Source organism: Podarcis cretensis, assembly GCF_951804945.1.
Source record: "Podarcis cretensis genome assembly, chromosome: 5".
Lineage (NCBI taxonomy): Eukaryota > Metazoa > Chordata > Lepidosauria > Squamata > Lacertidae > Podarcis > Podarcis cretensis.
In genome coordinates, this window is record NC_137174.1 from 59888403 (window position 1) to 59900783 (window position 12381).

General features: G+C 43.6%; 1 protein-coding gene across 1 annotated transcript in view; it reads right to left on the reverse strand.

Moving 5' to 3' along the window:
• HPSE2 (heparanase 2 (inactive)) overlaps positions 1–12381 on the reverse strand; it is a 115401-nt gene that overhangs the window by 8594 nt on the left and 94426 nt on the right. Inside the window, exons 7-9 of the mRNA XM_079977210.1 lie at positions 8689–8782; positions 6409–6515; positions 2271–2385 (exon numbers count right to left, since the gene is read on the reverse strand). Coding sequence (XP_079833336.1) covers positions 2271–2385; positions 6409–6515; positions 8689–8782 — 316 coding nt within the window. The remainder of the gene's footprint in view (positions 1–2270; positions 2386–6408; positions 6516–8688; positions 8783–12381) is intronic.

Genomic DNA, 12381 nt, shown 5'->3' on the forward strand with positions numbered 1-12381 from the left:
TTAAGGATAACCTGCTTTTTCCAACATACCTTGATCACTGGAAAAAACATGATGTCCTTTTGTACCGTGGATCCACCCAAAGAACCTGGGATAACTCAGTTGGTAGAGCATGGGACTCTTAATCAAAGGGCTGTGGATTTGAGCCCCACATTGGGCAAAATATTCCTGCATTGCAGGGTGTTGTATTAGATGACCCTCACAGTCACCTCCAACTCAACAATTCTATTTTTTTTAATGGGGAGGGGTTTTGACTTCTCTAATCCATTTTCCTGATGCCCGAAGATGTGAGGCTGAAGGAGCCAGAACCAACAGCTGATTATCTGAGAGACAACTGTAAGAAGTCCAGAGTCTCCCAAAGACTCAGCTGCAGAAGAATGCAAAATCTACAGCTCATTACAGGCAGGACTCCGCATTTGCGGCAGCCCTTCTGCTTCCCAGATCCCCACCGCTGCATTCCAGGGGCCTGCTGGCAGTGTCTCTCAGATTGGTACCCTGGACCAGGCTTGTAAATTCCTGGCCGAGGAGATCCAGAGCTTCTCGGCGCTGCCAAGAGTTCCACTTGCAAGGTGTAGAATTTATTAGACTGAAAAAAGATGAAAAGAAAACCTGCTACTTTTAAAGACCTTTTACATACGGTTTCCTTATTAGAGTCCTGAGCGCTTGGAACAGCAACGGCCTCAGCATTTTTGAAGAGCTACAAATGAGCGGGTTTGCATTAAACTGGAGGGAACTGCCCTGCTGTGTGAAGTTGTGAACTCCTTTCACCTTCGTTCCTATAAATCTAAACGGCGTTCAGCTCCGTTTTCCTGACTCTTTAGTCTTTCCCTAAGGAGCCGGCTGCCCTGACTTTGGTTGTTACTACAGAATGTTTTTAAGACTCTTAAGACTCCTCTCCTGCCCCTCCCTTCTCCTGCTTGTGCACCCCCCCAAGAAACCCCTGACTCTCTTGCTCTTGTGTACCCCACAAGGGTCCCACAGAGACCTTCACAGTGGACCAAGTTCCAGCTCCAGAGGTAATCCTGCCCCCATCTGCTTTCAACATGTTGTGCTTGACATTAACTAATGTCTCCTATTAGCACTGAAAGAAACCAATCTGGAAAAATGTATTTTCAAGCCGAGTTCAAACAGGCCACAAGGAGCAGTGGATTTTCAGCTGCTCGTAGCTTTTTCTTTCTTTCTTTCTTTTTTTGTGATGCAGCCAAGAGTCTGAGGAACAGGTCAAGGGCACAGAAGTCAAGCACAAATCCCCTGATTTACTGACTGGGAACAGGAAAGGCAGAGAGGAAAAACTGAGACTGATATGGCAGAGACACTGCGAGTGGACAGGCGGAGAGAGATAAGAGAAAGGGGTGGGTGCTGTGTTGCACATCTGACAACAGGGAAAGGGATAGCCAGCCCTGGCCTGAAATGGGGACACAGAAATGTAGATGGGGACAGAGCTAGTATAGTAGAGATCGGAGTACAGTAGAGAAGCAGTGTAGTTTAGTGGTTAGAAAGTTGGACTAAGGCCACATTCACACCATATAGTCAAAGCACTGTGATACCACTTTAAACAGGTATGTCTTCCCCCAAAAGAATTCTGGGAGCTGAGAGTTGCTGGGAGGCTCCTGTTTCCCTCACAGACCTACAATTCCCAGAGTTCCCTGTAAAACCACCGTGAGAATTGTACTGCTGTGAGGGGAATAGGGACCTCGTACCAACTCTCAGCACCCTTAACAAACCACAGCTCCTAGAATTCTTGGCAGGGAAGCCTCAACTGTATCATAGTGCTTTAAATGTGTGGTGTGAATACGGCCTCAGACCTGGGAGACCAGAGTTCAAAACCTCACCCAGCCATGAAACTCACTTGGGTCTGTCTCTCAGCCTAATTTACCTCACAGGGGTTTTGTGAGGATAAAATGTGGAGAGGGAGAATTACCTATGCTACCTTGAGCTCTCTGGAGGAAAAATGGCATATAATAATGTAGTAATAAATAAATATGTGAATACAAGACGTAGTGTGTGGGGGTCAACATGTCATATATCTTTATTGGTTAAGAAAATAACTGCTGTTCTGGAACAGCAACTGCAAAAAGGATGGTGTGGGTGGGTTGGTGTGTAAAAAGAGGTGTGGAGAATAGGGCAAAACAAGAGGCCATGGTCACACTGCATACCTATAGCAAATAGATAAGGAAACCAAGCAGTCTGGTGTGGCAGAGACCCAATAAGAACAGACTGGTGATGGGGCAAATTCAAAAGATGCAGAAAGGAACATGGTGTTGCACACCTACCGGCAAAGGGTTGAAGTTCTGGTCCACAAGATGGTTGTGCCCATGGTCAAAAAATGAGTGTCGCATTACTACATCAATGCCTTGACTGGACAACATCCCAAGAGAGTTCAGCCACCTGGCAAAAAAACAGAGGACTTAACTGGTATTTCAGAGAGTAGCAGGTGATGGATCCCCAAAACATTCTTCTACATTCTGCCTCAGCCCCACAGATTCTTGGCTCCCATACTTAAGACCAATTGAAGTGTTAACAACAGATTTAGTTCCTTCTATCAAGGAAGCACACTACAAATGTCTTCATCTCCATTTTTTCCTCACAGCATCCCTGTGAGGTAGTTTAAACTGAGTAATAGTGACCGACCTGAAGTCACCCATTGAGGTTCACTGCTGAGCAGAGATTGGACTGTTTATAGTGTGTAATTACTATCCTTTATTCAGTCATTTTTATGGAGAATTCAAATGAGCTCATAGTCAACCAGTTGGAATGATTGTGTTGTCTGTGTTGCCTTTTTGCAGAGCTGATTTGTTTGGTTTTTAAGAGGTAAAATGCAATTGCAATATTCAATGTGGAGTAGCAAAGCACCACGGCTACTGTGTCTTTAATTATAGGCTTTCTTATTGTTCAGTGCAACCAACAATCTGTCTTTTCATTACCCCCTTAATTAGTCAATTATTTGTACCCTGGTGAGTTTTAACTATGGATTTCTTCTTGTTTTTTATTTTCTGAAATAGCATTATTTTACAATTGAAAAGAAAATTCAAAAATGAAAAGAAAGCACCCCACACACAATAACAGAGACTAATTAAGAAGATCTTCGACACTGCTGCTGCCTTCATGAATAGGAAGCAATTAGAGGCAGAAGACACAATGAGGAAGCTTCTTCATAAAGTTATAGGCAACCTTCCCCAAAAGAGACTTACTACTTCATAGTAAACATTATAGAAGCATCTTGGCCATAGGGACCAGCATCTTCAGATAATATAGTGCTATAATAAGCGCTATATGGAACTTGCTAACTGTGGAAAAACAATGCCTTAATTCAAAAGGGTTCTAGTGTGGATGAAATTCTGAAGTGTAATGTCTCTTTTTCAAGTCCAGTACTCTAGCGATGGACAAATCAACTGAAGTCCATGTTGCTTTTGCATGTGTTCACCTGTGTCACTTTTGCATGGATTCATTTTTTTCCTGCATTGATCAACAAATATTTTTTAAAACCTGCACAAAAATTCACATTTTAAAGATATGGATTGAATCCAGCTATACAGTATAGTGAATGTGCAGAATGACTTCTGCAAGTGCAGTGGAATACCTCCCTCTCTCCTTCCCCCATGTCACCCCCAAATCTGCCCCAGAGGGTTGGGGGAGCAGACTGGAGTGTAGGGGAAACTCCACTGTACTTACAAAAGTCATTCCATGTATGCAATGATGGGCTAGTTAGATAAAAACCAATTTTTAAATATTTATTTTAAAAGCTTTTTCTCTTAAAATACTTTTTCTAATATACTCTTTCTCAAAATATTCATTTTAAATGCATTTTGCCACGATTAACCAGGAATGAACAAATATGACAATTTAGTTTCTTTCAGTTTCTCATTTTGCCAATCTTAAAATTTAGTTCATTTCTGCATCAGTTTATATGTGATTTTAAGTCAGCATGAAAACACACAGATTCACATTAAAATACACACCCAATCAATCCCTTGTTGAAACTGCTGAAAATTGAGTTGCAACATTCAGAAAAGTGTGAAAGTTTGTGAATAATTACATTAATCCAGATCATACCAGTTTGAACTGGAATTTGCAAAAAACAAATTCTTCAAGTTTCCCTACCACACCCTATCCAGCACACAGCACTACTTTCTTCTCCAGCTTGCACTCTGATAAAAGTCCTCTGCTCTTTTGGCAACAGAAATTCAAGCGTTTTTCAAGAGATAGATGCTAATGTGATAAAATGTTGTGAAGTTATCTGGTGAAAACCACTTTTGGGAACACGGTTAATGCTACACATTTTCCCCGTTTCCATTAAAGGCTGTGCTGGAATTACTGTACACAGTTATATAGATCCCAGCTGAGATATTCAGTGATAGCCAAAAAAACAATTCCATGACTATCAGTGATGGTCCCTGAGGTTAGGGAGAAGCAAAGCGATTGCACAGAAATAAAATAGAAAGAAAAGATGCAATTTTAGAAGTCATTTTTATTTACTCATTTTAGCTGTGAGGCTGCAATCTTACTTATAAGCTTAGTAAACCCCAGTGAATTTGGAAGTAAGGATGACTGACTGACTTGGGAGGAGGCATGCACAGAATTGGGTTGCACATGTAAAATAGCACAGAGCAGGCAGCAATTTTCAAGTAAATCCTGTCTGCTGATGTACAGCTACACCATCTTCACTGTACATCTGACATTCTAATGAGCAAAGACAAACGGGGCGGGTGCTGGTAGGGAAGAGAAGAAGGGCATGGGAACTTTCAGCCAATCAGCACTCTGACCAAGCTGCTGGGAAAGGAAGCCAGAGGTATGTGTACTCTGTGCTTAACAAACAAACAAACAAACAAACAACATCACGCTGAGATATCCCAAACTCTGTGGCTCAAAAAGCTAGACTCTATATAAAACAGGCTTCTCCAACCTGCTGTTCTCCAGATGTTTTGTACTGTGACTCCCACCAGCCCCAGCCAGAATGGGCTGGGGATGATGGGATTTGTAGTCAAAAACATCTGGAAGGCACCTGGTTGGGAAGGCTGATATAAAGTATACAGATAAAACAAATTGGTGCTTATTTTTTAAAAAAACCGTATTCCATTTCTGTAAGTAGCTGGAAGGGACAAGGAGCTCTGCAAGGCACTGATGTCCTTCCTTCTCTCTGACCACAGAAAATATTAAATTACTCAATTCTCTGACATCAGAGGTGTCTCCAGAAAATGTTCCAAACCTACCACATAAGGGTCCAAAGCCTTCTTGCTTGGGTGGTAAAGAAAGCTAAAATTCTCATGAAATTGAGTTTTGTGCTTCACTAGATCAATTTTCTATACTTGTACAGAAGGGAGAAAACACACATAGCCTTGAATCACCCTTGTCAATGGCAAAGCCAGGCTGTAAAAAACCATCCTGAAGAACAGGCAAGATACACACTTTGGATAAGTGAATAGGATGGAATGGGACCTCATTGAAAACAGCCTCTTTCACTGGCAGGATTTCCTTAGAACTTGAAAACTAGCCATCCAGTTTATCCTTAAAAAGTTTCTCCATGGAAGGAAATTCCAGAACTTTGGGGCAGTTTGTTCCATTGTCCAAGTGGTCTTACAGTCATAAAGTTTTTCCTGTCTCTTTCTGGTAAACAGATGCTTTTGGTGGGAAATTTCTTACGAAGAATTTACAATAATACATTCACAGTGAAATCCTATATATGTTTACTCAGAAGAAAGTCCAACTGTATTCAATGCATTTCATTCCCGTGACAGTATGCATAGGGCTGTTGCTTTTCAGTGCAATTCTATACATGTCTACTCAGAAGTAAAATGGGACTACTCATTAAATTAAATGGGATATACTCCCAGTTAAGTAGGTCTAGATCAATGCGCAAAGTGTTCTGAAACTTTTATTCTGGAAATGAGGCAGAGAATCAGTTCACTGGGGGGGGGGGAGACACTGCATGTGACCTTAACTGTGGAGTTCTGTCCATGTGCACACGCACACGCACACACACACACTGCTTCCATGGGGGACATTACCCTTGTCAGGACCTAAATTTGTGGGGCTTTAATCCTTTGCCCTTCTGCTGTTGTCTCAATCTGGATTGTGCTTCCTGGGCCTGCAATTTTCATTGCAAACAAAACAAAACAAAACAAAAACCCATGTCGGAACCTTTTTTTGTTTTTGCTGTTTTCAATGTATGCTTCCCTCCCCAATCCAGACTGGCAGTGCAGCAAGATGCAAAGAGTTAACCTCTCCCCAACCTCCTTGCTAGGGTTCCAAACTGGATTTGGGGTGCTGGACTGGGGAACTGGTGAGGGATCCTTGTACTCAAGGACAAGCAGCCAGGGGACAACCAGCTGACATACCTATTGATTAATTCCTTGTCTCCACATCACACACACCAACAACGACAACAACAAAAACACACTCAGGTTGACTCACAGGAAGCTGGCAGCATAGGAATCTGAGAGGTTGGTGATGCCTCCTTCAGAGGTGGCTCCGATGCCCTCGAGCCAAATCCTTTTTCCAGGCACATGTGCATTGACAACCTATTGCCAAAATAAAAGGGCAAGGATGGTCAGTAATCTTCAGGAGGCAGCTAGTACCCATAAAATGCTATGGATGTGGACAGGTTAGCACAAATAGGATTGCTTGGCTTTGCATGGCTTAATGAGGTCACAGAGTACAGGTGAGTAATCGGTGGGAAACACCATGAGCTAAATAAAATATCTTACCAACACCACCCCATTGCCTGGCATCAATCTTCCTTACCTCTCCCCCACTTCCAGTACCTGCACTGATCTTACTCCAACCCCTTAACATACAGGTCTTTGCAGGCTTTCACTTTGACCATTTCTTAAGTGCCCAAGGAGCCTCTGATCCAGCACTGGTTCCCTTCCCTAGGCTTATGTGTCTCATCTGAAGCACCACATAGCATGCTGGCGAAGAAAGCACCCCACTGTTGCAAGACGGGGTTGTTATTTCTTCAAAGTCCCATCTCCTTGCAGAAATGGAAATTACACGCACACACTAACTTGTGTAGGAAATATCCCATATTCATAGATAAACTTCCCTTCCAAGTTACATCACATTAGGCTGGCATGCCATCTAACTATGGGGCAACCCTACCATCTTCCTGACTGGACCACCATCCATCCTCACATAGCAGTTATGCAGCAAAGGTTGCCCTCATTCTCAGTTTTAAAAAGTTGATCATCTCTGATCCTCATATGGTGACTCCTTTGCATATATGTTCATTGAAAGCTGCCCTTCAACCAGCACTGCACAAAAGGGCCACTTTCACACACTGTATTTGTCATGTGTATATACATAAACATATGTGCACAGCTAACACATTTCTCACTGTTTTATGATATAAATACAACGCACCATGGAGCTGGGATCAGACATAGCTCCTTACTGTATGTACAAGTATAATGTGTAAATTTGCCAAATAACTAAATAAAGGAATAGCAGCCAAATGAAAGGGGGGAAATCTGGTTAGTGCTCAGATGGTCAATCTACATGGGTGCACAGGGTCTAACTTCTCCATAAGCCAGGACAGGATTTCAGACTCTAAACTGTTCCTGAGAAACTGAGAATAGGAACTATGGTGGTAGCAACTATGAAGCAATCTCACGTCACAACCACGCCAGATTGCATAATGAGAGTAATAATAGTCCTGGGCATAGGGTGGCAACAAACCTGCTAGTTTTGGAGCAGCCAAAACTTTCTCACAAGGCCTTGATTCTAAGACCAAATTGGACAGTGGTACTTTGCTGAGCATCTGAAGTGGTGAAATGGAGATATGAGCATGGCATCAGAGATACCGGCCTGGGAAATGCCATCGTAACACAAGACAAACCTTGGCAGCACAGACATGCCCAGGACAAGACGGCGCCAGCAAACAAAAGCGCATCAGTGACAACAAGGACTGAGGATGGCAGCTTGCAGCTCCTTCTGCCTCTGCACAGGAGACCTGTCAGACTGCCTAGGAGATCTGGCCACTTGCCAGACCTGGCTTCATTACCTGAAGGCAGCATCTTGTAGGAATAAAACAAGGCAAGAGCATAGAAAGGGGCTCATAACTTCAATTAGTGGCACTTCACCTAATATTTGTGTTGGGTTCTCTAACAGAATGATTGGTCCCCTATTAGGATCAGCCTGATAGCCCAGATGAAAATCCGACCCCAAATTAAGATTTAAAAAGTCCTTTCTGATAAATCATGTTTGTTTTGATGAGTCAACCATTCTAGTCAACAATGGATCAAACATTCCTGCCAGGAAGCCTCATAGCTAAGCAAGATGCATTCCATAAAGAGCCATATTTCCATCTTACTTTTCATTTTAATTTCCAAAGGTCTATTGCCTCACCCTCAATTCCTATCTTGTTGAGACTATAGTACATTTACTGCCATAATCTACCAGAAGTTCTGATACTACTACAGCTTGACTGACTCCAAAGTAGCCATTCCCAATGCTCCCATAGGGACAGAGCCTGTCTATGGGGCATATCTTGGATATCTTCATACCTACTCTCCCAGCTTTGCTTAGCCTGACCTGAAAGCTGGGGTCCTGCGGGGCCCATAAGTAGCAAGGTTGGTCCCAACTGAAACCCCTGCTAGGTGTGTCTAGCACTGGGCAGAGTGAGCCCAGGAGAAAGCTCCCCACCCTTGGAGACATGCTGCCCTCTTGCCCCAGCCATCCCTCTCACTCACGCACTTTCTGGATTTTCCTGATCTGGTCAGAGAGTGTGTCTAACAGGCGCGTTTTCAGGAAGTCCGTCACCTTGGCCACTCGGCCATCAAGGTAGTAACTGGAATGAAAATGAGAAGGCAACAGTCAGAGAGGGGCTGCAGTTATGTGCTCTCCCTCACCCTGGCTAAGGACCGCGCCTCTGATGCCCACATTTGGGGTTCCCCAAAGGTTGCTCTCTGTTCTGCATAAGATGAGTTGCTCTTACTGACCTTTGTTTCTTCTACCACTCTCTTCTCTGTGCCTTCTGCCACAGGATGCTCCCTGTGCCCAGAGGACCCTCCCCACAATTTCCCTCTCTTCTAAAAGCCCTTCCATAATCCATCTCTTCAGCAAAGTCTTTGCCTGCACCTGCACTTCCATTTGCACAAGTAATTGTGCAATTAGTCCCTGATCTCTACTTCCTACTAACTTGTCCATCTAATGAAGACAGCAAGCCCTCTGGGCAGAAACACGTTTCTATGTTCCGCACAGTGCCTAGCACCACATCTGGTGCAAAATAAAGAGAAAAATATTATTAAGGTTCCCAACTGTGAGCTTGCCCATCCAGTCAGGCCCTTCTGCTCACATTGTGCATATTAATTGATTGAACAAGTATGAATACACTGCTACAACTAACCTCATCACCCTGTTCTTTCTGACACGTGAAAGAACAGGAAATGCACAATTCTTCACCAGATTTGAGAGGCCGTATGTCCCTCAGCACCAGTTTCTGGGGTGCAGTAACAGGGAAGGGTTATTGTGTTCATGCACTTGTGGGTGTCCCAAAGGCATGTGGTTGGTCACTGTGGGGAAAAGGGTGCTCAACTAGATGGATAGTTGATTTGATCCAGTGGAGTTCCTTTTATGCTCTTACCAACACCAGATCCTGTAAAGAGATATCTGGACCAATGTTTCAGAAACCATACACTGACCGGGCCATTACCACCCTCCATTAGCCACGCTGAGTTTCCCCATGAAAGAGTGCAATATATAGGTATAACAAATCAGTGCATGAATGAAAAGAGAGGGTAAATGGGACTAGATTTATTGCAGAGGCAACATTGTAAGCAGAAGGATAATGCCAGCAGAGGATATTTTCTGAAAAAGTACTGGATGGATTTAGACTTGGGCCGGAAAATGACAGGCAAGGATGTGCTGGTTCTAAGACATCCCTGGGAGTTTTCTTTCCAAACATGAGAGACTGGTCACCAGGCAGGCAAGATGGCACAGAACTTTACCAGTGTTTTTACTATTGCATTGCTTAAGTGTCTCCAGCATCTTTGCAAGGATAGGGAGAACACCAGAGCAAACTAACCCCACATCTGGTGATCCTCTTGGCTGCTCCACTAGGTCTGGTAGATAGCTGCCCAATGGCAATCAGTTGTTTCCAACACTCCCATTTACTTTTATTGGAGCATTCCCTTTTCTGCATGATGCATAAAAACGTCCTTGGGCTTTTGAGACAGGCAAAACAGACCTTTCCTGCTGAGAAGGGATTGGGTGGGTCCTAGACCCTCCTAAAGGCTACAAGATTAGCACCTGCTGTCATGCTGAAACTGTGTGGCTCCTCTGCATGTGTTTCGAGGGGCGGAAGTCTGTTGTGAAAAGTTTGAACCACTGAGCACGTTCACATGTAATGCTAAGCCAAGATGTGTGTTGGTTTTTTGAACCATAATATGCACAAGTTGTATGCTGATGCATACAGTTCAAGGATTCCTGCTTTGCTCCTCCCTTCATCCAGCTGGGAGCAACAATCCACAAGTTCTGGCTTGGCATGATGTCATCCTAGCAAGTGCTGCTCCTAGTACATTGCTCCCAAACAAACCACAGTCGGCAAGACAAGAATAATAAACCTTGGCTTCGCAGCATGGTTAGTTTGGAGAGGAACAAATAATGCACACTGGTTTGGGCATAATGCTAAAGTCAAGGGTTGTGGTTTGCTTTCCCCAGCTGGGAAGAGCAAAACAGGAATGCTAGTGCACATTATGGATAAACAAGTCGCACACCTTGCCTTAGTGTTACATGTCAGCACATCCCTTGGATTAAAACAAAGGGACTGCACAGCATGTTTGACTTAAAATGTTTGCTAGCACATCTGGAAGCATAGTGGGGAATGCTGTTTGGACAAATATGGCAGGAGTTGAGCCCTACAACTGAATGGTACAGTTACTGTGAGGTTTGGGGTTAGGAAATTAATGAAGAAGTTGTTTAAAGTTTGGCATAGGCCCAACAGACTGCACTCCTTCCCAAGAGCAGTAGTCTGAAGCTCAATCAGGCTTCTGAGCAAAATAATATCAGCTTCAGTGGTAGCAGAAAAAACATTATTTTCATATATCGTAAAGACACCACAGTCTCTGTTGTGGCACATTGTCCCAAAAGGAAACATAGACCCTGATTAGTGCATCTGCATCCCTTAGAATCTCGCACCATTCATGGAGATTTGAGTGGTGTGTAACAATATATTTGCTCTGCTGGCAGCTCTCCAGTTCAAGAACTTAAAGAAGACTGGAAGGGTTATTTTCCTCTCCCCATCAACATGTTAACTTCAGCAGCAAAAGCCCAAGGTGAATCATGGACAAGAAATGTCTGTTACCTATCTAATCATGCAATTCAGCACCACATCACTGTCTGCACTGTGCTTGCCGCCTACCTGCATGCTTAAAAGCCCATGCAAGCCATTTCTGGGGAGTTGGGATGCCAGCTGCCTCTTACACTAAGCAAAACTATGAAAGCATCAGTATCTTTTTAAGACACCACCCACAATTAACGGCCCAAACCATTAGCCTCAGATGGGATTTAATGAGCAGAGTTTGAGGGCTTCAGAACAGCTGTTTTTGTTTTACTCCTCTTTATGGTAGAGGAACCTTTGCCCCATTATCTGACCCCCTCCTTTTATTTCAGTTAATTGCATTAAAGCCATTTCCCAACACTCAGGAATTTCCAAATCCATTCCTGCTCCAGGAAGGTCTGCTTGGAATTAGAGCCCCACCACCTCCTCTCTTCGTCCCACCTCCCAGTTTTTTCTCACTAGCTGGGGAAGGGGAAGCTGGCACCTTCCCCCTGCAGCTATTCAGCAAGGCACAGGTTTCCTGCACAAAATACTTCCTCCATCTCTGGTATTGTCACCATTTGCTCCCTCTCAATTCCTGAAAATCTAGCTGATGATGATGATGATATATTATTATGTATATAACCTGCCCATCTGCCTGGGTTTTCCTAGCCACTCTGTGCAGCTCCCAACAGAATATTAAAAACACAATAAACATCAATCATTAAAAACTACCCTAAACAGGGTTGCTTTCAGATGCCTTCTAAAAGTCAGATAGTTGTTTATTTCTTTGACATCTGATGGGAGGGCATTCCACAGGGCAGGTGCCACTACCGAGAAAGCCCTCTGCTTGTTCCTCATAAGCTATTTCCTTTTTTCAGGTGTGATCCCGGACTCTTACAGTTTTGATTTTAGCCACTTCTGGACATTCTGTTTCAACTGTACTCTGCAAGTGTTTGAAGTCTGACGCTGGGGCGATTGGTCTGTGACGTGGATGGTGGTGTTTGTGAGCCCCACCCCTTTGAATTGCCTGTCTACCAATCTGCTTTGATCACTTCTAAAACAAATTCACATGATTCCCTACAACATATCCCTCACCTCCGATGCTGTCCAGTTTCAGTGAAAATTCA